The sequence below is a fragment of the Parasteatoda tepidariorum genome, chromosome 7 (genome assembly GCF_982258835.1).
Source record: "Parasteatoda tepidariorum strain Cologne lab strain chromosome 7, Ptep-v5.0, whole genome shotgun sequence".
Classification (NCBI taxonomy): domain Eukaryota; kingdom Metazoa; phylum Arthropoda; class Arachnida; order Araneae; family Theridiidae; genus Parasteatoda; species Parasteatoda tepidariorum.
Genome location: NC_141761.1, coordinates 52,342,101 through 52,365,416, shown reverse-complemented (window position 1 = coordinate 52,365,416; position 23,316 = coordinate 52,342,101). Strand labels below are relative to the sequence as shown.

The 23,316-nt window shown below is 28.7% G+C and overlaps 1 protein-coding gene across 3 annotated transcripts in view; it reads right to left on the bottom strand.

Annotated features, from left to right (window-relative positions):
* Positions 1 to 23,316, bottom strand: part of LOC107437356 (high affinity cAMP-specific and IBMX-insensitive 3',5'-cyclic phosphodiesterase 8B) — a 373,690-nt gene that overhangs the window by 113,025 nt on the left and 237,349 nt on the right. The window contains exon 1 of one of the 3 annotated variants that reach the window (XM_043039408.3): positions 4,021 to 4,695. The exons of the other annotated variants lie outside the window; for them this stretch is intronic. Within the exon in view, the coding sequence (XP_042895342.2) occupies positions 4,021 to 4,095 (75 nt within the window). The 5' untranslated portion in view covers positions 4,096 to 4,695. Of the gene's footprint in view, positions 1 to 4,020; positions 4,696 to 23,316 lie in introns of those variants that run through there. 3 annotated transcript variants of the gene reach the window in all.

Sequence of the window (23,316 nt, the reverse complement as noted above, 5' to 3'; positions counted from 1 at the left end):
AAAAAAAAAAAAAAAAACTGAAAGGCCAAAATCCTATTTTTTTCGTTCATTGCCATTGTGAAATCAAACTCAAAGCTTGTGAAAATAAAATGATAAACTATTTAATTAAAAGCACGCAATTGTTAGCGAATAATACAAAATTTTTGCACAACTATCTTTTAATTTTAACACGTTAAACGCCACGCCAATTTTACATGTCTAGCCCTTCAGGCCACAACGGTAAATAACTACAAACTAAATTTGCAAATATTAGACAGATTTTGCTAGTTTTTAAAAGGTTTAGCATGACATATCTGAAAAAAGTGGTGAATTATATAAGCCTACGAATCGTTTAGAAATAGTGGTGGATAAGAACCTAATAAATTGAATTTAATAAACCAAGAATCACAATAATTAAGTTAAATTTTGAATAAATTTTCTGCAATTCCATAAAATAGTGTAAATTTTATAGTTCTATATCATGTTATACGCTGTCAGCCAGCTGTGTTTCGCGGCTTATGTGAAAGGTCTGTGTCAGTAAGCGGTGGCAGACGCAGCCTAAAAGTAATTTCAGTGTCAGCCAACGCGGCCTAAATGTAATTTCAGTGTCAGCCACCAGTGGTTGACGCGGCCTAAATGTAATTTTAGTGTCCGCCACCGGTGACTGATGCGGCCTAAATGTAATTTTAGTGTCCGCCACCGGTGGTTGATGCGGCCTAAATGGTAAGTCCAGGGTCAGCCACTCATGGCTGACGCGGCGCTCAACGTGTTAAAAAATAGTCTTAAAAATGTTTCTTTGCGGAACTTCTTTGAATATAACTTCAATGATCCGTCCATTTATATCAACTTCACAAAATTATTTTGCTGTTATAATTTCTTTTGTTTGTTATATTTGAAATAAAACAAACAGATTAAAAACTCAGACCAAAATTTAAGTTCCGCTTTAAACTTTTCATCGAACAATTAAAAGTTGTTGTTTTTTACTATTGCAGTAAAATTTTTAATCTGCTCGACAATCTCTAATAAATCCATATAATTTGCATAAAAATAGTTGCGAGGACCATTTTTGTTAAAAATTTTTTTTCATTATCTCTTTATTTTCCAATATATTTAATTTACATCTTCGAATAATTCAGATAAAGTTCTACCTTATTAAAATCAATCATTTTATTTCTTACAGAATTGACGTTTTGGACGTTATTAACTGCGTTTGGATGTGACAACTGGGATTAAAAGTATAATGAAGTGTTCGAAATTTATAATTCTAAAAATAGTAAAAAATTAATATAACTCAAACTGTAATTACCGTCACTTATTGCATACAGAAGTTAAATATTTAACTATATTTTTCACTAATAATTAATTTTAAACCTTAATTCATTATCATTTGAAATCCCACAATTTATTTAATTTTTAAGATACACCCTTGTGCAAATTAATTGAAACAAACTTTTTTTTTCGTGTTTTTTAAAGAAGATGTTTTGGTGTTGTTTCGGTTACAATGGGGTTGGACCTTTGCAGCGTTCTGAGCAGTACATTACTATTCTGGGTAAAAAAAGTTGTGTGTAAAAAAGTCTGGGTAAAAAACAGGGATTTTTCAACAGGATTTAGCTCCTTGCCGTACGTCCAAAATTGTCAAGAAATTCATGTCTGAGAATCAAATTGAGACATTGGAATGGCCAGGGAGCCAGGGAACTCTCCGGATATCAACCCAATTGAGAATCTCTGGACCATATGTAAGAATCGCCTATTAAATATGGACTGTACAACTATGGAGAAGCTAATCACGGCGTTAATTCATGTGTGGTACAAGGACACAAATATTATAAATGACTGTAAAAAATTAGTTGAATCCATGACGAATCGTGCCCAAATGTTAATAAAGTGTCGTGGAGATCATATTATGTACTAAAAATTTTTGAGTTTGTATAAATTTAAATAAAATAGCATTTTCTCTTAGTTTTCTGAATTTATTGAGTTTGTTTCAATTAATTTGCACAAGGGTGTAGTATTAATAGATATTAAATTATACACTGAGAAAAAAAAAGTGTGGTAAAAAATAACAGAATATGGTAATATTTACTGTGTTTCTGTGTCTATGGGAACACCAAAAAGAGCGGTAATTTTTACAATTAAATATTATTAAAATTAACAATTAAATATTATTTTATAATCTGAGTTAAAATTTGGTAAATATGTCTAAATTTGGTAATTTTATCATCCTACATTAGATCAGTTATTTTGTTAAATATAATTTTCAGTTTTGCACTTTTACTAAATGTGTGGTAATAATAACTATAGTTATGAAAACTGAAATTCTCGGTTAACCGTTACCATATGCAGTGCCCCCCATCCCCCCAAGCTCTTGGGTACATTCACCCCCCCCAAAAAAAAAATTTGCTAATTTCCCTTTTCCTGAGTTCGAAATAGTGCTACGTTGCTTCTTTTATTTATGTACTTAAAAAAAATAAAAAATTCTCTCGTCTAAATTCCCCCCCAAACTATTCGTTTTATTTAGTGTAAAAATTCCTCCCCAAGCTTTAAGTGGGAGCATCGTGCGCCCACCTTCCCCCCTGATGGGGGTCCCGACCATATGAAGGGTAACCGTTATGAATATGAATGGTTTAAATACCTTATAATTTGGGTTTTATTACCAGAATTATAGTTTATTTCATGTCTTTATCATACAGTACGGTATTTTTACTAGAATTTTTTTCTCATCGCGTATAATTGCACAGATATTATTAATTCTAAAACCATCAATAAATTGTATTTATAGTTTAAAATAGTCATGAATATTTAAAACAAAAGCAGCTATTTCTCTTTTTCGAACGTATTTAAAACACAAAAAATCCAATTTAAAATTACAGGTAAATTTTTTACTGTAAAGAACTTGCTATTTTGTCAACAGTTTAGCATTGTTGAAATGAAACTAGACATATTGTCAGACATGACATGAAACTACAATAGTTACGTTTATCTTGCCAACTTGTCAACATTTTTGTCACTTAAATGGAACATCAACAAAATCTATCTATGGACAGAAAAGTTGTGGATGGTAAAAGAGAGTTTTTGACAGTATGAAAGTTTTTGAACGAAAGTTTTTGACAGTATGTTTGTTTTGGACGAAATGGTTCTATACAAAAAGGTTTTTGACAATGCTTTTATCGTGGGTTTTACTGTATTAAAAACTTTGCATTTAGATATCTGATACCGAACTGCCCGAGTTCTTTATTTTGTTTATTTACTGCCTAATGTATAATGTTTATTTACTGCTTTATTCGTTTATTTAAATGTGATAATTAATACGATAAAATAACGTTTAGGTGAATTTTTTTCATTTCCTATAATGATCTTGATTCAAAGTAAATTGTTTAACACATTATACAATAGCTAAACCATAATGTCCAAAAACTACGTTAACTCTTATTTCTTACACCAAATCATTTGAGTTTCTTCTTTTTATACTGCTTGGATGTAGTGATTAAAATCTAAAAATATTTACGTAATTTTTTTATGAGTGAATAATTTAATTTTATTTTAACTGAAATATTTTTTTAAACAAGAAGCCAATTTAGATTCAATTTTAAATAATTATAGTTTATTTTTTTTCACTAATCTAACAATTTTATCAGAAGTTCGAGTTTGCTTTTGAAAAATTAGTTTACTATAAAAAATTTGTAATGCTCCAGAAGAATAAAATAGCCATTAAAATATCTTCCTCCGTTAAAGTCAGTTTATAATTACAAATATCCAATGCATGATTTCAAAAATAAAATTTTAAGTAACAAAGCAATCTTTACGAATTGTATGAGCAGTTAATAAACAGCTATTTATATGATAAAAATCAAAAACAAGATTTTTAAAAAAACAAAATATTTGGAATAATATACGTTCAAGCATTATTTTTGTTAAATTTTTTTCGTTAGACTTGAATACGACCAATAGAATATTTTATTTATATACAACTGATTAAGATCAGAAAATTTTGATTAAATTATATTCAATTTAAAAGAGAAAATATGTTATCTATAAACTTACCGACTCTGATGAATCTTTAATTTTCCACACATTGTTCCAAACCGATGGATCACTGTTTTCGTCGTCGATTTGCATCGGAAAACGATAACTATACCCAAATTTTCGCAATTACAACTGCAGACGATAAAAACGCGACGTTGAAGTGAGTTGAGCAGAACAGATGCTGTTTCTCATCTCATATTGTCATACCAATGGAAGGTGTTTACCTAAAACATCGAACTGTTCCCACCAACCGTTAGATAATAAATTCGAAAAGATCACAAGCTTCACTGCACGGGAATTTTTCATGTAACGAAAAATGTCACTATAACGAAATCGAATGCAGCAGAAACAGCCGCTGATACTGCATATTTCAAATTGAAAGCACCGATTGCATTGTTCGATTGCTTGTAAAGTAGTTCAAGACTTTATGCATATCCACGCACCTATTCCATGAAACTATCATTTATTCCTGGAGTGACGTAAAAGAAAAAGCAATATTTTACCGCACGTAATGAAAACGAAACAAAAAAGAAAGTGAAAATTCGGAAGGGAGAGGAAGGTGAAGGAAAGGAAGGATATTCATTGGACGAAACAAAAGCAACTTTCAAATCAGCATTTACAACTTTTTTATGCATTTTCACTTGGAAGAACAATGCCTACGCATCAAACTTGGACGCGCGTTTGAAAGGCGTTGCTTGAAATAGTGGTGTAAATGTACTCACAGCGCCCTGCAGCGGAAAAATTCTTTGAAAGTTCTTATGTAGATCTATCACCCAATGAATAAATCAATCGTTTTGTTTATTTAGTTAAGTCAATCTCATTATGATAAATGATAAATAAATAATAGAATCTTACATTTAAATAAATTGTTTATGAAGTAATTAGAATTTTTCAGTTGTGAATCAACATGGAAAAATATTCTTTAATAAGATAGAAATACGATAAGGGAATACGCATATTTAAAAAACTTGAAAATACGCAGGAGTTACGATTTCCAATTTTTCTCTGCAATCCTAAATGATGAAGTATTTTCTGGTAGGATCCCGACATTATGAATGAAGTTCATTAGCAGCTGTAAATATACTAAAAGAAACACGGCTAATTATTATGAAAATATTTAATTTTACGACTGAAACATTTTCATCGTTTTTCAATAATAGTTTATAAGGTTCAATAGTTTCCAATGTAGGTTTTATTTCAAACAGTTGAATTTACAGGTCTGAAGTGGCATCTGAATTTGTTCTTAGTGTATAAGCTAAAATTAAATAATAAAAGCTGAATAATAATTTTCGAAAAAAAAATATTTTATAAACGTTGAGAATAGGTATCAGAGAAACATATGAAACATAAATATACTATATTCAACAATAAAGAATTATATAATTCTTTATTGTTGAATATAGTATATTAATTTTGAATGGAAAATTTAGATGAGAAATACTGATAAATGTTTTTACAAATATATATCCTTTTTTATAGTTTATTCAATATGTTGTTATTGAAAAAAAAAATTTTGTTGCTATTTTTCCTTTAGATTTTTTCTTAAATAATTTAATTTCCTATAAAAATCTGAAATATTGAATAAGTTATAGATTATTAATTGGATATAAATAAAGTTACAAGTTTAAAACATCATTCCTTGTTAAGAAAGAATAAAAAAAAGTTTAAACTCTTCATCGCTAGGATTCCGCGGAGTAGCTTTTGAGTTCCTTTGCACTAGACCTAGAACAGAATGACGGAAATAAGCATTTAAGTTAGTTGGTGTAGAGTTAGCAGGACATCAATAAAAAAGAAACATTAAAAAGAGAGAAAGATCTAGTTAGTGATTTATGTCCTCTCATAAGCCTATACGTGTCTTATTTCCAATTTCTGAGCTTGCAAACTTTGAGCTTAAAAGGGGTGTAAAATAATACAGAAAAAGTGCTTATGTTAACTTTATGGAAATATCTAGAAGCTTAATATCTAATAGCAAAAAATTTGGTAATTTTTTCTTGTCAAAATCATTAGTACATTTTTAAAAATTAAGATGAATGTTTTGAAAAATGGTTTTAAGAAATTTATAATTATTTTGTATCAACCGAAATAGGTACAAGCGAATAGTGAAAACACGAATGAAGGAAATTGAAAATCTTATTCCATTTTAAAAACTCTTTAGTTTTATTTTTACTGAGATACATATACATATTTTTATACGTATTTTTTAATACATATAGGGGAGAGTGGGGTCAATTGTAAAATTTTTTACTTAACTATTTTTAACTTACAAAAAATCTAATATATTATTATAGTATTCATTGACAGACGAGTAAAGTAGCTATCCTCTACTAGAAAAAAAAATAAATAACCAAATTCATAATAAAAAAAATAAATAACCTAAATTCAACCAAAACATAGTTAATTATACACATTATCATAGTTGTGATATATTTTTTATTGATCAAAATAGTAGTGATATTTTAGGAGAAAAATAATAATGAGCAGAGACCTAAAGGGTTAAACTTTTAACGTTAAGGGGTTAAAAATTTTAATTTATGCTGTGAAAGGTGACAAATAAAATAACGCACATGCAGCATAATATAAATTATATAGAAAACTATTGGTGGTTCTTAAAGAGTTAAGTAATGGTTTGTAAACATAAGATTATTTATTTTCAGCTGTTACAATCGTCCCTTTACTTTATTGTTACAATCGTCCCCAAGACGCCATTTCAGCTTCATTTGTTAAAAACAATGCTAGTTAATTAACAAAATTAATCTTTTTTTTGGAAATGTTAATTTAGGTGTCCACTTACATATTCGTATAATAATTTTTATTTGTTTGAACAAAATTACTTTGTTACAATATAATATTCAAAAAACCAAAAAAAAAAAGTACTTACGTAGCGTGAAAATATCTTTTGTGATGTAACTCTTTCAAAAGTACACAAAAATGGTTGCCAGCTGGGGTGTACATGTAGATTTATTAAATACTACTTGTGCGCCACCTAGGAATCAAATCTAGAACCAGACACTCGAAATTTTTGCTCTGTTACAATCGTACCCTGTTACAATTGACCCCACTCTCCCCTACATATATTTTTACACATACATATTTTTTTTAATTAGTAAATAAAGTCTATGCTGTAACAAACAAGTGTGAATTATTAACTTAATATTACTATAAATGATTTTTAATCGAAGAAAATGAATAGTTCAAAAATTGTTATTTAAAAACTGTCGTTTTAATCGTGTTTATCGGTAAAATATTTTCATGAGTAAAAGTGGCACAATTTCAAATAATTTGGAAAAAAACCTTTAATTTGTGCTACTGTAAAAAGGAATAAAGGATAAGAAATAAATTGGTCTCACTAGCACAAAGGGATCTTCTTCCTTTAAACAGTTATAGAACCACATTTATTATTTTCTATTAGCTTATAAAACTATAAATTGAAAGAAAAATGGAATTACTAGACATTTTTTATGGAGACATCTTAAGCATTTCTTGTTTTTGTGATCAACTGTTGTGAATTTTAGAAATAAAAATAAATAAAAAAAGAAATAGTTTTTTTTCAAATTTTATTTAGACAGCATAAAATTTACTTTCACCAGAGTCGCAGTTTTCATTTAAAAATATGCGACATAATAGAAAACCTACTACGGGCATCGATTGAGATTGAATTAAATAGAAATCCTTTTTTTGAAAGCAATTACAAAGTGCACCAGAGACATTAGAAAAATGTAAAGTAAAATATATATAACAGGGCTGAACAGCTAATCCAATTATGAATTTACGACCATCTATCTATTGGTTTAGTTTTAGACGGAGAAATATTAGTATATCTTTTTTAAATCATCGCACAATGATTAAAAATTATTGAACCGGTCTGCTGATTTATTTTTTTACACACCGTAAACAAGTTATGGCATTAGTTTTTGCAGAATTATCTGTATTAATCATGTGTTATATTTATATATAGTATTATACTATACTAATCTGAAAATAAATATTTTTTTTATTCTTCTATAAAAAATTTCTACTGCTAAGCTTATAAAGTATCTCCATGAAATACATTATGATTCTATGAACTTTGCTACTTTTCGTTACTTTTTACTGTTCCGAAATAAACCTAAACAATGCCTAATAAATGCTTTTACGAGCTATTCCACAAAATCTGATACACACCGCCGTTTCTAACACTCGAATATAAAAATAATCGTAATACGATATAAAATTGCGACATTACAAAGATACTGAAACGAAAACAGTTCAGGCACATATATTTATTTTCTGCCTTTAATGCAAATGGATTTATAAATAGATGTTATTACACTGTTTTTACATTTATAACAATAGATGTCAGCGCATTGATATGTACATTGAATACCTGAATAACTTTTGATTTAATGATTGGTTTTTACATTTATAACAATTGATGTAAACGCATTGATATGTTCATTGAATATCATGTATAACTTTTGATCTAATGACCGGATTTTCCCGTACTGAGAATCACATACTAAAGTTTGAGGGCTTAACCTTAAGTATGCTAATTAATTAGTACTGACGATATCTTCAGTTAAGTAAACAGACACAAGAATGTATTTCTTCTAAATAAACATTCCTTTATTGATGGATTTGAATTGACGCTGTCTGGATATCCGCAATCTGGAAAATTGTTTCGACAGAAAAATAGTAGTAAGTTAGGACCCCTCAATGTTAATTTAAATTTTTTGAGTATCTTTCTTTAACTCTAGAATTTTTTAATCGAAACGAAGGAACTTTTGCGCTCAATGATTAAATTCGCTTATTCAAAGTTCACTTCAAGCAAAAAATAATAATTTATTATTTTATTTAATAATAGCCGAAATATTTTCAACTGTAAAGTATACAAATTTTTAAATGATTTCAAAGTATGTAATTTTAAATGGCAAAATATTAACGGCATAATACAAATTTTAATGGCATAATACAAATTTTAATGGCATAATACAAATTTTAATGGCAAAATACAAATTTTGGACAACATCGGTTGAATAGTTCTAGCGTAATTAAATTTTTTAAATATACAACTTGTAAATTTAATAACTCAGAAACTATTTTACGGATTTCGTTCAAATTTCGTATTTGTTATTGCAAATTATTCTATTTTAAACACAATAAAAAGCATAATAAATAGAATTTTTTTACTATTTTGATAGTGAAAGCTTTATAAAATGATGTAAAAATCTCTGTAGGAATAAAAACAAAGTAAATAAGTATTATAAATTATTTTTTAAGTGGAATTATCTTTACATAAATTAATTTTATCTCTACGTAAATGAAATTTTCGAAATATAAGGAAATTAAATGGTATCAATGAACCTAAACTTTCATCCGATCTCTATTGCCTAAACTAATGGGACTTTATTTTAAAGGAGGCAGCTGCTGCCCTCCCCCCATATTTTGAGGGTCAAGAATCCAAATTCGTCAGAAGAAAATGCGTTTTTATGTCGTGTTCATATGTTAATATATCGTTTGTTTGAATTAATTAGCACATTTAAGGGATCCTCGAATCATAAAAATTGATCCCTACGGGAAAATCCGATTATTAGATTAAAAGATATTAAAGGCGTTATAACTACTCCCCGTACTACAAGACATACAAATATACGAACTGCAATAAATAAAATTCGACTCCTAAAATATAATATTTTTTTATGTTTTTAATATTCTGTAAAGGATAAAGTTTTTAGATCTTAAAAAAAAATCTAGTGCAATATGTATAACTATAATGCGACCGGTCAAAAACGTTGTTGAACAGCCCGAATATATAAATTAGAAGTTAAAACCATCATTTACAAATGTTTATTTCACACATAATCTTTTTTTCGAATATAATATTGAGTAAGACTCATTTATTTTGATTGTCTTATGTCATCTCTAATCATATCATTTTGCTGATCTTACGTTATTATGACAGTTAAAAACCACTGATAAATTTTTGTTCAGTTGAAAAGAAATTTTTTTTTAATGAACACTTAAAAGTATGAAAACATAAAAATATAATATCTAATTAAAATTTTCTTTTGAGTATCATTTATAATGATTGGAGATGATAAATATGACTCCTTGGGGAGCACATCATTCGAAGAAAACAAAATGAAATTTTTTTTAAAAGAATAAAGAGACATGAGCTCAAGAATTGTGTTTAAAAAAGGTTTATTCAGCTCTTCAAGGTTACGGTTGCAATGACAGAATTTCGAATTCGAGTTATAGCATCACATGCTTTTTTCTAGCAAAACGTGATCCTCACAGTGAAAAGTGAAAATGGAGGTGAACAAAATTTTTATCATGAATATGAGCAACACTAGATAGAGATAAAAGAGAACAAGATACAGCATACTAATCGCTATACTTGATTCCTTTTTCTCGCTGTTATTAAAGCGTGCCCAGTAGAATTGAATTGACATCAAGTCGAAAATTTATAAAATACTCCCTTCTTCCACTCTGCAAAGTACCACAGTTTTTAACTTTTCATAACTCAGCCATCGTGTCATAAAACGAAAAACCGAATGACACATTTTCAGAAGATTTAAAATTTTAAATCATGTTTGATATTAATATTTTTGATTATTCGACAACAAATTTATAAATATTATACCCAAAACTTTGCTAATAATTGGATACTTGCAAGTGACGTTATCGTAGGTTAGGGATGGCGAACCAATGGCACGCGACACAATATTTTGGGCACGCCACCGATCACAATTGTTATTGCACTATGAATTGTTATTACACAAATATTATTACACTATGAAGCAAATGTAACAATTAAATTAAAATTCACAAAAAACAAACCAAATAATAAACAATTATTAATAAAAAAATTAGCAATTAATGCTAAAAAAGCAATTAATAACCATAAAAAACAAGCTAACAATAAATAACTAGCAAAAAAATCAACAGTTCTGTTTAAACTAATATCCTACAACCTAATATAAGTTATTTGCCATTTAATCTGCAATAGCAGAAGTCCCACTGATGTTACTTTATGTTGAATTACGCGTATAACTGAGACATTGCAAAATGTATTTTCTTTTCAATGTAAACAAAGAGTTTTGAGTTGATAGTATTTAGTATTATTATTTTCCCAATAATCATGAAGTCAAAATTATTTGACGGCACGTCTGTGATTTCATTAAACAATTTTTTAGAAAAAATGGCACGTTGGTGTATAAAGGTTCGCCACCCCTGTCGTGGGTTAATCATGACATTTGTTGATTCAGAAGCCAATCAGGTTCGATACGCGTGACGTCACATAAACTGTCCAATTAAACCTGGTTTAAATCGCATTGTTAGGCATAATCACTTAGATTCACCTCGAGTTACAAGGATCCAATTATATTTCTGTTGTTGTTACATATGCCACTTGTCAATATCAGCAAGTCTGCTTGAAATCAAACGAACTTTTTAAAAGCAGAGGGTGCTCTTCTTGTTTTTCAGTGGCTCCATCAATGGCCAAGAATACGATTTTGTCACACACATACGACACAGCCCGTTTCACAGGGAGGACCAAATCATACTCAATTTATTCATCAACAGATCGTAGTTTTGACCTGGACCAGAAAACGATCGAATTTAGTACACCCAGAGGTATTAATTTGTTATGGGAACTTGGAAGGTCTTGTGACACCAACAGATTTAACGCGTAGCAGTCACCATGTAAAACGTAGCATTAAAAAGAATGTGTATATCTTAAAAGGACACGCTATACCGAGGGAGAAATCCTTCGAATCAAGTTTTTGTTTACCATCATAAGTATTTTGAAAAGTAAAGTTTAGAGAAAAATGAGCTCAGGCAAACCTAAAGTAAACTATGATGTTTCGAACGCAAAATTTGTTCTTAAATATAAAAATGCAAACGAGTTATAGAAGGATTACGCAGTGGGAAGGATTTTGTTCCAATACTTTGCTTGCATTTTCATATTTTAGAGATATTTTTACAGCACTTGAAACTTCAAGGCAATCTCTATGTTGACCTGAACTTACTATTCTCTAGAACGGAAGTTAAACATAATTTGCTATGAAAAATTTATCTCAAGTTGGTTAGTGATGTGTTTATTGATAGTTTATATTTATATAGGACCATTGGTAGTCCACAAATTTTTAGTCATCAGGAGGCAATTATCCGCAAAAAAATCTTAGTAGGAAAAGTTGCTATTCTGCTGAATTTACACTAAGATGGGTGTACAAAAGAAAATATACTTTGCTGGATCTGCTTCCAACGTCTATTAAAAAACATTGGATATCTAAATTTTAACCCGTTTGTTTAATTCAATATTTTGAGTAGCATATCGAAAGCACTCTTTTTCACCCATTCTACTACTTAATCCGTTTACTATACCTATTATAACTATCAAAAACAACTGATATGATATGAATTTTTTAATCTATCCATAAACAAATTCAATAGTAATAATTGAATTACATCAATATATTACATTAAAATATAACAAGTATAATAAGAAATTTGAAATGTTACATTGCATAAACTGTGGTGTAATATATTTTCGAATATAATCTTAAACAACCCAAAAGATAAAAATAAAGAACACTTTAACACCCGATTAACACTAAATCGTGCGTCCATATACCATTTAAAAGGCATAATTTGAATCTAAAAACTTAAAATTGAATAAACTTACACCAAACTTTCGTGCTTTTACACCATACAAACATACTTCCTAAAACACACTGTTTTCTTGCAATTCCGAATGAGTGCTGGCAAAGGTTTGTTGTTATTTCCTACGCTGATATTCACAACAGTTTGCCTATAAAATTTCTTTTTTGTTGTGTAGATAATTATATTTTAGTTTTGAAATATCGCAGAAATCTACATTAAATGATTTTTTAATGTATAATTTCTATCCGTTGCCATTTTGTAAAGCTTAGATCAAATTAGTCCTAATCTTCTCTACAAGCTAAGCGTATGTCTAATTTATAGACTAATTTTATTTTAAGAATTAGAGTAAATATGCATCTTCAATGAATGATTCTTACTTTATATTATCTCGTAAAAGTAACTTTACTGACTCTTATGAGTATTTTCTCTTACTGTAATTGTAAATTTTAATGTTAGTGAATAACAAATATCTGGTGGCTACTTTACACCAGGGAGTGTAAAAGAATATTGGGGTCGTGAAACACTAAATTGATGGTGTTTCATTATCTCACTTTGGTGTAAGAAAATTGATACTATATTTGGCGTTAAGATGCACTTAAATTTTTTACAGTGTAGATGAAAAATTTCTTCCGAAAAAAGTTTTACCTAACGTTGTTAGCATGCGCTCCGAATTTCGCGAATGTTTCAGCCACATTCTCTTAAGTGAAAATTCTATTTTTTTTATGAGAAAAAAATAAACCAATAAATAATTTGGGGTTACAAACGTTTTAAGAAAATGCATGTAAACTTATAAAAAATAAATTTTATGCATGAACAGCAATTTAAAGCCAATTAATCATCTCAATTGTTTCCACCCATATGTTTCCTACATAACGTTTAAAATCATACTGTTAAATCAAAATGTTATAAATCATTTTAGAAATGCTTAAGATATCATAAAAAATTTGTATCATATATTTAAGTCCACTACTCACCTACGTGATAATATGTTTAAATGAATCAATCTAATCTTCGGTGTGTCTATATACTTATATGTGATTTTCATATCATAAATTTTATTTACCTAATTGATATGTAGAATAACCTATTACTTAATCGCAGCACGTGGGTGAAGATGAGATATATAATAAGCAAAGCATTTTTTTGTGATTGAATATAAAAACGGAATACAAAATTTGCAGGGGATGGTTTCATCAACTGCAAAAATCATTAATCAATTCCGATCACTGGCCTCGATGTCTCTGCGTAGGCACAAAACGGAGATTAGTACTGAGAGAGTAAGAGGAAGGTTCAATGATTTTTCTGAAGGTTATAAATAGCACAGGTGCATCATAAAATAATCCTTAGTACTCCAGACAAGGGAACTATAGTTATATCTACAGAAAGCACATAAGTACATTCTGTAATTTTTGTAGTATAGTTTCAATGAAGTACAAAATTTATTGATTTGGGAATTATTTGATCTTAAATCTATGTCAACATTTTACAGTTGTAGCAGCACATGGAAATATTTTTTGTTTAAATTAGACATAGCGAATATTTTTTGATTAGTATCAAGGGAAAATAGCTTTGATTTCTAGATGAAATTTATATTTTGTCCAAGAGGATTGATTAGCATATACCACAAGTTGAAGATGTTAATGAGTTCAATTTAGTTTCGATTCCATTAGTTGAAGAGGTTGCTGATTGGGGTAGTCGTCTATATATTATTTCAGTCTGATGTAGACAAGCAGTTTATTTAACAAAAATCATAAATTGCTTATGAATTAATCAGATTATGATAAATAAAAATGTTTTACTTTTTGAAATTTATGTGTAATCATATAGAGTTCCAAAGTAAAAAAAATGATTCATACGTATTAATTAGTAAATTTAGAAAATGGCGCGAATGGTGCGGTTGCAGAGTCAAGCCCCACTAGGCACCTCCCGTCCATCAAGAAAAGAAGAATGCATATGTGTAATGCGTACGTTGAAATAGTTTTCGCCAAGGAAAGTTAAGGAATCCGTGTATTGGCTATTAATTGATTAAATTTAATGACAAGGCTCTTTTTCTTAACCTTACGCATTCAAATGTGTTAGCGGAAAAGAAAGCGGGAGAAATCATAACAAATTTTAATGAAATCAAAACATCAGCAACGATATAACGGTTTTCCAATTCTATGCTAATGTGTAAGACAGAAGTAGAGGGAATCTCTAAAAATAGATATTATTCTGTACTCAATTCAAGGCTGTGGTATAAAAATATTACATATTTTTATTAATGATTTTTATTTATTGAAAAAGGATTTTTTTTTAAATCATAGGAAATATGTTATGCATATTTCAGCATGACAATTAGTGTGCCAGTTAAATTACAGTTTACTATTTTTAGGAGTCCAGTAAGCTACTTGTTAATTTTTTCCCTAAAATTTTTTTCAAACTGTTGTACAAACAGTTTACCACAGACAAACAGATTACCCTGAACAGCTTTTGATCTAATGATTGCATCTTCACGTTCTAGAATTCAATCTTAATGGTTCTAAGGGTAGACCTCAAATATGGTAATAATTTAGAGTAGACGATACTTTAAGCTACGAAATCAGACTCAAAAACGTAGCCGGAGTCTGGTTAGTTTTAATCAGGAAAAAAGCGAGTAAGTTTTTAATTAGTAAAAAAATGTAGTAATGTGGAATTATGAATCTATGACCATCATTTTACAATGAGAAACGTACCACATAACATTTCGGGACAATTGAGAGCAATAAAATCTTTCCTTATCCTATCCAGCGTTTTGGTGATTGACAAATGACCTGCTGTTCACGCGTCGTGGAAATGTTGAAGAGTTTCTCCGAGTAACTTAAAGGGAATAATCAGTAACCACTGACTTCGAATTGAATCATAATTCCGCTTACAGAGTATGCCATCCATAATTTTATATACATTGTAACGTTAAATAAAGTCGAAAAACAAAGCCTTGATTGCAAGTATTATCGTAAAAAGTTCAGATAACGGTATGGAACAAGAGCAAGTACCATTTATCTGTGTCTCGATGCTGATGATAATAAAATAAAAGTTAAACATTTACTTTAATTTAATCAATACTTGATTAAAAAATCAAAAATTTATATTAAACTTTTTTTGTTCCAAAATATTCTTCCAATTTCTTCATGGAATATCTTTTCAACCAAATCAAAAACAAAAAGAAGCAAATATTTAAAGCAAGACTCTTTTATGGTAAAATATTGTAATTATTTAGCACAGCATTTAAACTTTGCAAACATATCTTTACGATGGCAAGAAACTATTCTTCATTCAATAAAAGTAATTAGTTTATAACTTTTTATATGTTCAATCAAAAAAAAAAAAAAAAATACTTGATTAATAATCATGCAGTCATATGAAAAATTTCTCTTTTAGAAAATATGATGAAACAAACAAATGGACGACAATCGCTAATTATATGAATCTGTTAATATATAAAGATTTATTTATTATGTATAGTGCAATTATTCTCAATAAATAAAAATTTAAAATTCCTAGAATATTAAAAATAAGTTTTTAAGTTAGTTAGAATAAAGTCCTTGTTTCCTGACATTGTTAAAATAAACAATATTTTACTTAGAATTTATTTTCCTTGATAATTAGCTAAAATTTCAGAAAAAAATATCAATTCATTGGCATTTGAAGCGTGAATTCCTGAATAACATGACAATTAATTAAGAAGGCTATGTTTGATATTAAAGTAGTAACAAGAAAAATTTAGTTAAATTTTTTTTTCGTTGATGTTCGCTTGTTATATTTTATTTTCTGAGAAGCTGATGTGTAAGACGAGAGTTTGCTGCTCTGCGAGTTTTGTAGACAGAAATAATTGGCTCTTCAAATTGAAGTCCCGAGGCTATATTTTGAAGATTAATCTCAAAATATCCAGCTCCTTATGTCATATATATTGTTTTCGACTATTTATTGTTCCTATAGAATCTAGAAGCATATGATTTGACATTTGTACTAAGCGTGAAATGTGACATAATATCAGAACATACCTTTCTCAATTGTAGAAGGCATTTTTCAATGATTCAAAATTACTAATGCCGTCGGCAGTTTAAAGTCGGTTGTTATATAAAATGAAATTACTAGTTCCAAAGCATAGAAATATAAATCAAAGTAGTTTTATGAATCTCAATGCTTTATATTATTTGTCCATAAAATAAAGTAACACTTGTGCATTTTTAGTATTTTACAAAGCTTAATATTCTAATGCGTAGTTCAATAACATGAAACTTCAGGTACAAATGCAGAAACTTATGACATCAAATGTACGAGAATTGATTTTAGAATATTTTAAAATAAAAGTTTGAATAATGACTTCTAAGGTTACAACGTTTTTATTAATTCGCTAATTAAAAGGAAATCTATCAATCAAACTTTTGATCACTATCCGATCAGCCAGAGCACTCAAAGCTCAACTTGAGCTTTATGCATAATGACAATGGTAATTTCAATCATGTATTCTGTATCTGATCTTACTTTTCAAGTATTATTTAAAAAATTTAAAAACTGTATAAATAAAACTGCGCGATTCGATTTCATTGTCAAATTGATACAATATTGAAGCGAAATCTTCTCTGTCACAAAATTAGCATTCTGTTACCGGTTTACCTAAATGAATTCCCAACCCAATTTTACTGAAAGAAGCAAGACAAATTCCTTTATACTTATAAATATGATAGTTTATTGAATGTTTCCACTTGAAAAACTTATTTTTGTTCTATATTCCTTATTTTCAACCTTCTGCACGTCAACCAAGATTATAAACGTGATCAGACATTTTTATAAGGGTGGGCCACTATAGTTATAAATATCTTTACACTTAAATATGATTTCAATGTGTAAGACCTTTAAGGTAAATGCAGTTTCCGACTTTTCTTTGTAAGAAAACAGTACGAAACGCCGCGGCTCAGCTAACAGACCAGGTTCGAATCCTAGCGATGACTGGTCGATACAAATTTTGTTGACACGAAATATTCATATCTGGTGTATCTGTTGTATTGATGAACTTCATATTTTTCGCAGAGAAAGCTTGTTTCCTGTATGTTAAAAATCTGTTGTGACTACCGCTTTACTTTATAACTTTTGTTATAAAAATTGTTTTGGTTTGGTAAAAAACAAGTCTGACTACGAATTTTGATTTTTTTTTAAAAGGCATTTTCCACGAAAACACAAAACATTTTGTTTTCAAACTAGATAATTGATGTAGCTTAATGTAACCGCATTTCTTTTTGCAACGTAATAGCAGACTACATAGATATGAAAAATACTGATTTTTTCTTGAAAATAAATTTAACTGAGGAATACAGCCTATGCGATTCAATAAGAAGAACAAAAATCAGAAGTGGTTTTGCTCGTTGATTAGGCTTATAACAATTCAAGCAGGGAATGGTTTTTATGGTTCTTTATTAAGATTTCTTATTTTAAAAATTTCAAAGTAAGTGTCGAAATAAATCAAGATATCTGGCAACAAAAGTAATGACTTCTTTTGATTGACATTTACTCGAGCGTGAGATTATAAAAAAATAATAAATAAAGATATCGTAAAGAAGAAAAAAAAAATTCTACAAAAATGGACCAAATACTCAACATTTAAAGCAGAAAAACTGAAAAAAGAAATCTTCAAAAAGGATTTAAATTTGCAATAGCATTCAAACGCATTGTAATTTCGAACCAAAATTTGCCATTAGTACACAATCAAAAACTGCTCTTCCAGCACGTCAAATTTTAACTTCGTAGTAGTATTTTATGTGATCTATAAATCGGCGAAGCATGGTATTTTTTCCCTACAAGTCCAACAGTCAGTAATTCTAAAACTAATTGTTGAATGTTAACACTCTTTTTTTTCTGTTGTACTCTCTGTACATTTTCTGCTACCCATCGTAATTTCAAATTTTAAGTAAACTTCCTGCACAGCAAAAAAAAGGAAAAAAAGTTAACGTAAAAGGAAAAAAAGTCACGAAAAAAACACTAAAAGTTGCAATAACTTTAAAAAGAAATTAAATTTCGTAAAAAAAGGTATTAAATTCATAAAAAACTAGTCAAATTTAAACTCTGTCGTTGCATTCCAGTAGGTAGCAGAGCGGAACTTAAGTCATTTTTTAAGTCTTGTTTAACAGTTAATATATTATCTGAATATAAATTTTTTATTGCCCCGTTATCCTTGTAACTTTTTCCACAATCCAGTTTAAAATGGCGTAATTTTAGCTCGGGAAAAAAAAGTGAGGTTAAGTTTAAAACTTAAAGCAACGGTTTTTACGAACTTTCAATAAAGAGAGATATTATGTAGTTCAAAGACTATTATCCTGTAATAAACGTTTAATATTCTTTGGAGATCACGACAGTTTATCAGGCTGAGAAAATGTCAAAGCAGAAACATATCGTGAGCAGTTTTATCTCATATCAGATAATCATTACATCCAAGATGAGATATGAAATTTTCGAACATAATAAAAATAAATATGCCAGCATTTAATTGATTTCTTTCTAATGTTAGAGTATTCACATTTTTTTTAGTAATTTAAGCTCAAAATTAATGGTTTTTGGTTTCAGTTTCGAGTACACGCTTTTGTATGTTGTCGATTAAATCATTTAAACTTTGAAGATAATGACACACATTTTCTAAAAATTTTCAGTTTAATTAACACTAGATTGCCCAAGGAAGTCATTTTGACTGCTTTTTAATTTCAATTAGAAAAACAATGGTGTATATAATGACACATCTTACAATTTATTGACTTTTTGTACAACATATAATTTTTTTATTGTTAATATTTACTAACAATACTTGTTTATAACTGTAAATAATGTAAAAAATATTAAAAATTAATTTTAAACAAATTTCCTTACACATTATTTATTCTTTTACAATCCAGTCATTTTGATTGCTTTTGGACAATCTAGGTATATGCGAAGTTTCTGTCTTTCTAGTGTTAAAGAGCGAAAAGTACTCCATTTATTGTTTATTTTAGATTAAATCAATTTATATAATTAAAATAAGCGAAGAATGCGTACTTCTATAGTCATCTATTGAGACAGAAATTTTACATTTTTGTAAGCAAAAAAATCGCTCCTCATTTTTAAATAAGTAAATAAAATGTCTGAAGAAAAAAAAAAATTTTCCTCAGAATTTTTTTTTTAATCGGACCTTGAGAAAACTTTTTAACCGACACTGGATAGCTAAAATTTTTTCTTGTAAGAATTGCTCTAATTCGTATTTGTGACAATTCTATCTGTCTTATAAATCATAAATGACGCAGCAAATCCTGTACATATTACATTTTGCTTGGCAGCGCAAAAAGACATTAATTACGAAGTTGGTGTAGAAATATGTCCAGTGTGAACAATGGGATAAAACAGTTTAACATTTGATAAATAGGTCGTAAATTATTAACTGTTAATTTCATAGCAAATAATACCATGGTCGCCATTCTGCAGTTTACTGAGAAGTGACTTCAGAATTGAAATTTGAATAGCTCTGAGAGTCATTTTTATGTATGTACTTAAATCAAATTTTAGTCGCAACTCCTATTTTCACGAAATTTGTTGCAATTTTAAGTTTTTCTACTAATTTTCAATTTTTTTGTTCTTCATTATGACTATTTATCTATCGTTGGAGGAAAATATGTTTATCTCTCTGTCATAATTTTATAACTTTGCGTTTGAGTTGATATTGCAAGTAGCAAAAAAGAGAGAGAGAAGACCCGACATAAATCTTCACATTTGCATTAAAATTTTAAAAAACATAAAAAATTCATTCAACAGAGATAAAAACTGTTTCCGATTTGAATTATTAGAATCATAGAGGTTTATTGTTATATATTGTTAACGAGTCTAATTGGGCCGGTATAGCCTGATTGGAAGAGCATTGGCCCCATGTACAAGAGGTCGTTAGTTCGATCCCCTATCTCTGAAGACTCCTTGCGTAATAAATGGTGACTGGCACACGTTAAATTTGTCGGGTCACAAAGTCCTCCATGTTCCCATTGGAGATTGATCGTTCCCTGATTCAGGTCATAATTACGATCTGCTGATTAATGAATGGATTCAAGAACGAGTGCGCCCTACAAACCAGCTGTGACGTATGTTTGACTGAAGTCTTATTCTTGGACACAGATGGCGCCACTAAAATGCAAGAAACGCACACTTTGCTTTAAATTGTCTTGGTTTCCCCAAACTGGCTTGCTGGTATTGGCAAGTCGCATTAGAAATGATAACAACAACAACAAACAACCTTATTTCTAATTTATTTCTTATTTTGTTCCATATTCCTTACGCCTTAGTTTAAAATTATTTTCGCGTACAGTTGGTTATTTTCCAAATGCAGGTGATCATGCATTTAGTTATGATTAAAAGATAACAAATTGTTCTAACGTAAAAATACGATAATAATAACTATAAATTTTATCAATTTAATATTATTGTTTTAAAAAAATATCAATGTTTTAGAAAAAATAAAAAATGAATAATGAGCAATTAATCAGTCAATTGTTCGGTTCTCAGGCGGAAACTCCGATTTTTTAGACTAAAACAGTTTTTTTTCCACAATTATTTAAATTTAAAATATTTTTTTTAATAACAACGTAATATATTTCTCCACAGTCTTACACTTTTGAAAACAACAAAGCTTCCTATAATGAACTGATTCACAGTTAACTTAAGAGGATCATAATTAGGGGTTAAGGAACTGCCCTTGCATCAGAAAGGTTCTGTTTTCGAATCTCGGGCAAGGCATGAATGTTCTTTCCTTCTCTGTACTATCTGTCTTTAGCTATCTGTACTATCTGTCTAGGGAGCAACGTTAACCCACCTAATATAGTGCCCCTGAAAGAGAGGCCAAGTAATTGCCCTGTAAATGCCTGAATTGACGAAAAATGTTAACACAGGTGGGCAGTGGAAAAAAAAAATAATTAGCAACAAAAAGAACAATGTAATTGATTACAACTGAAAATTCCTCGTATGAATATCATGGAAATCCGTCGTAAGAAAAAACGTTTTTTCTAACTATATGAATCAACTGCTCAGGATACCAGAAAAAAAACGTAAAAATCAAATTAAAAGATAATTTAATAATAACAAAAATACTAAAATGTCTGCTACAAGCTAATAAACTTGTCAAAATACAGTACCTTAATCTTAGCTTACATTCTTAAAGTAGATACCTTACATCCTTTCTGTTATCTAAGTAATAGTAATTTCTAGTGTTGAATGATACATTTCATGGCCACTTTCCCTACTAAGCACCTAAATAAAAGGGGCAATGTACAATACTTTTATGAGAAACAAAATAAAGATGATTTTTCCCACCACCTATTTCGAAAACATGTGGGAAGGAAAAATAATAATTTCATGACATCATCTGACGTTGCTATTAGCAACATACATTATGTTATCTACGCGCAAGAAGCCTTACATGAAAACAAAGTCCTATCTAATCCAAAGATGAATTTATCACGGTGTTTCAGCAAGCTTTGAGACGTAATTTCCGTATTTATTATATCTAGCACCCTCAGGCAAGTTGTTCTAGTTACTCATCAAAATAAAGTTTTTTTGTTGATATTTCAACCTTCAGAAACGTAAATTAGTGGATATTAAAGGTTGAACGATAACAAATGAATTCAATTTTAACCCTTTGGCGCAGATTTGATACCGGTGTCCTTTTTATATATTTTTTTCTGACCCTCTAATTACAAGCAAAAATATATTTTGTAAAATTTGAATTATAAAAAACAGTATAATAGTTACTAAAATATGTCAGCTGATCGGAATTACATTTGTACTAAAATATTAGATCCAAAAACAGCAATTGGAATTTTTTTCATTTATATTCAAAAATGTATCAATAACTGATTCTGTAAATTAAAGGAATTTCACTATTGAATAACTGTTTCTCATAGATCTAAATGACTGCAATTAAATGCAAATTTGAAGATTTTTTGTTTTTAAGTAAGCCTTGATCGGAAGACTTTACTTTTAAAGCAGAAAGTCCCCGGTGTCTCATTCTATATTTCATACCCATGAATAATTAAAATTCAAAATATAAAATTTTTAAAGTATTTTGTCCTTAATTAATACAAAATAATAAAAAAGTATAAAAAATATGCTTAAAAAATTCTGCATCAAAAGGCTCCATGATCTTTGTTTGTAATGTTTTCAAACAAAAAAATATTAATTTTCTTATTTAAGACGCAGTAAAGCAACACTTGTCAGTTGCTATACAATATGTATGAACATTTTAATTAAAAACAATAACAATAAATTGAATAACTAATTCTAAAACATTAGTGCAAACTATTTAATTAAAAACAATGCAAATTAATAAATATAATAATCAACTTAAATGAAAGTATAATTCATTAGTAATAAATTTGTATTAATAAATAACTAAACTAATTACGATTAAATTATATTTATTTAATGAACTATAATTTATTTTCATAATTAAAAAAGAAAATCATTATCAAAAGAAAATCATTAATTTATTACAATTATTAAGTCATTAACATTTTTAGGTCACCATTATCCACACTAAAATGCATAATAGAACCTATCAAACTATTTATGTTGTTATTATTATTATGCTGTTAAAATATCGATCAAAATTGAATTATTTATGTCAAAGAGGCTTAAATGTCCTAGACCAATTTCAAA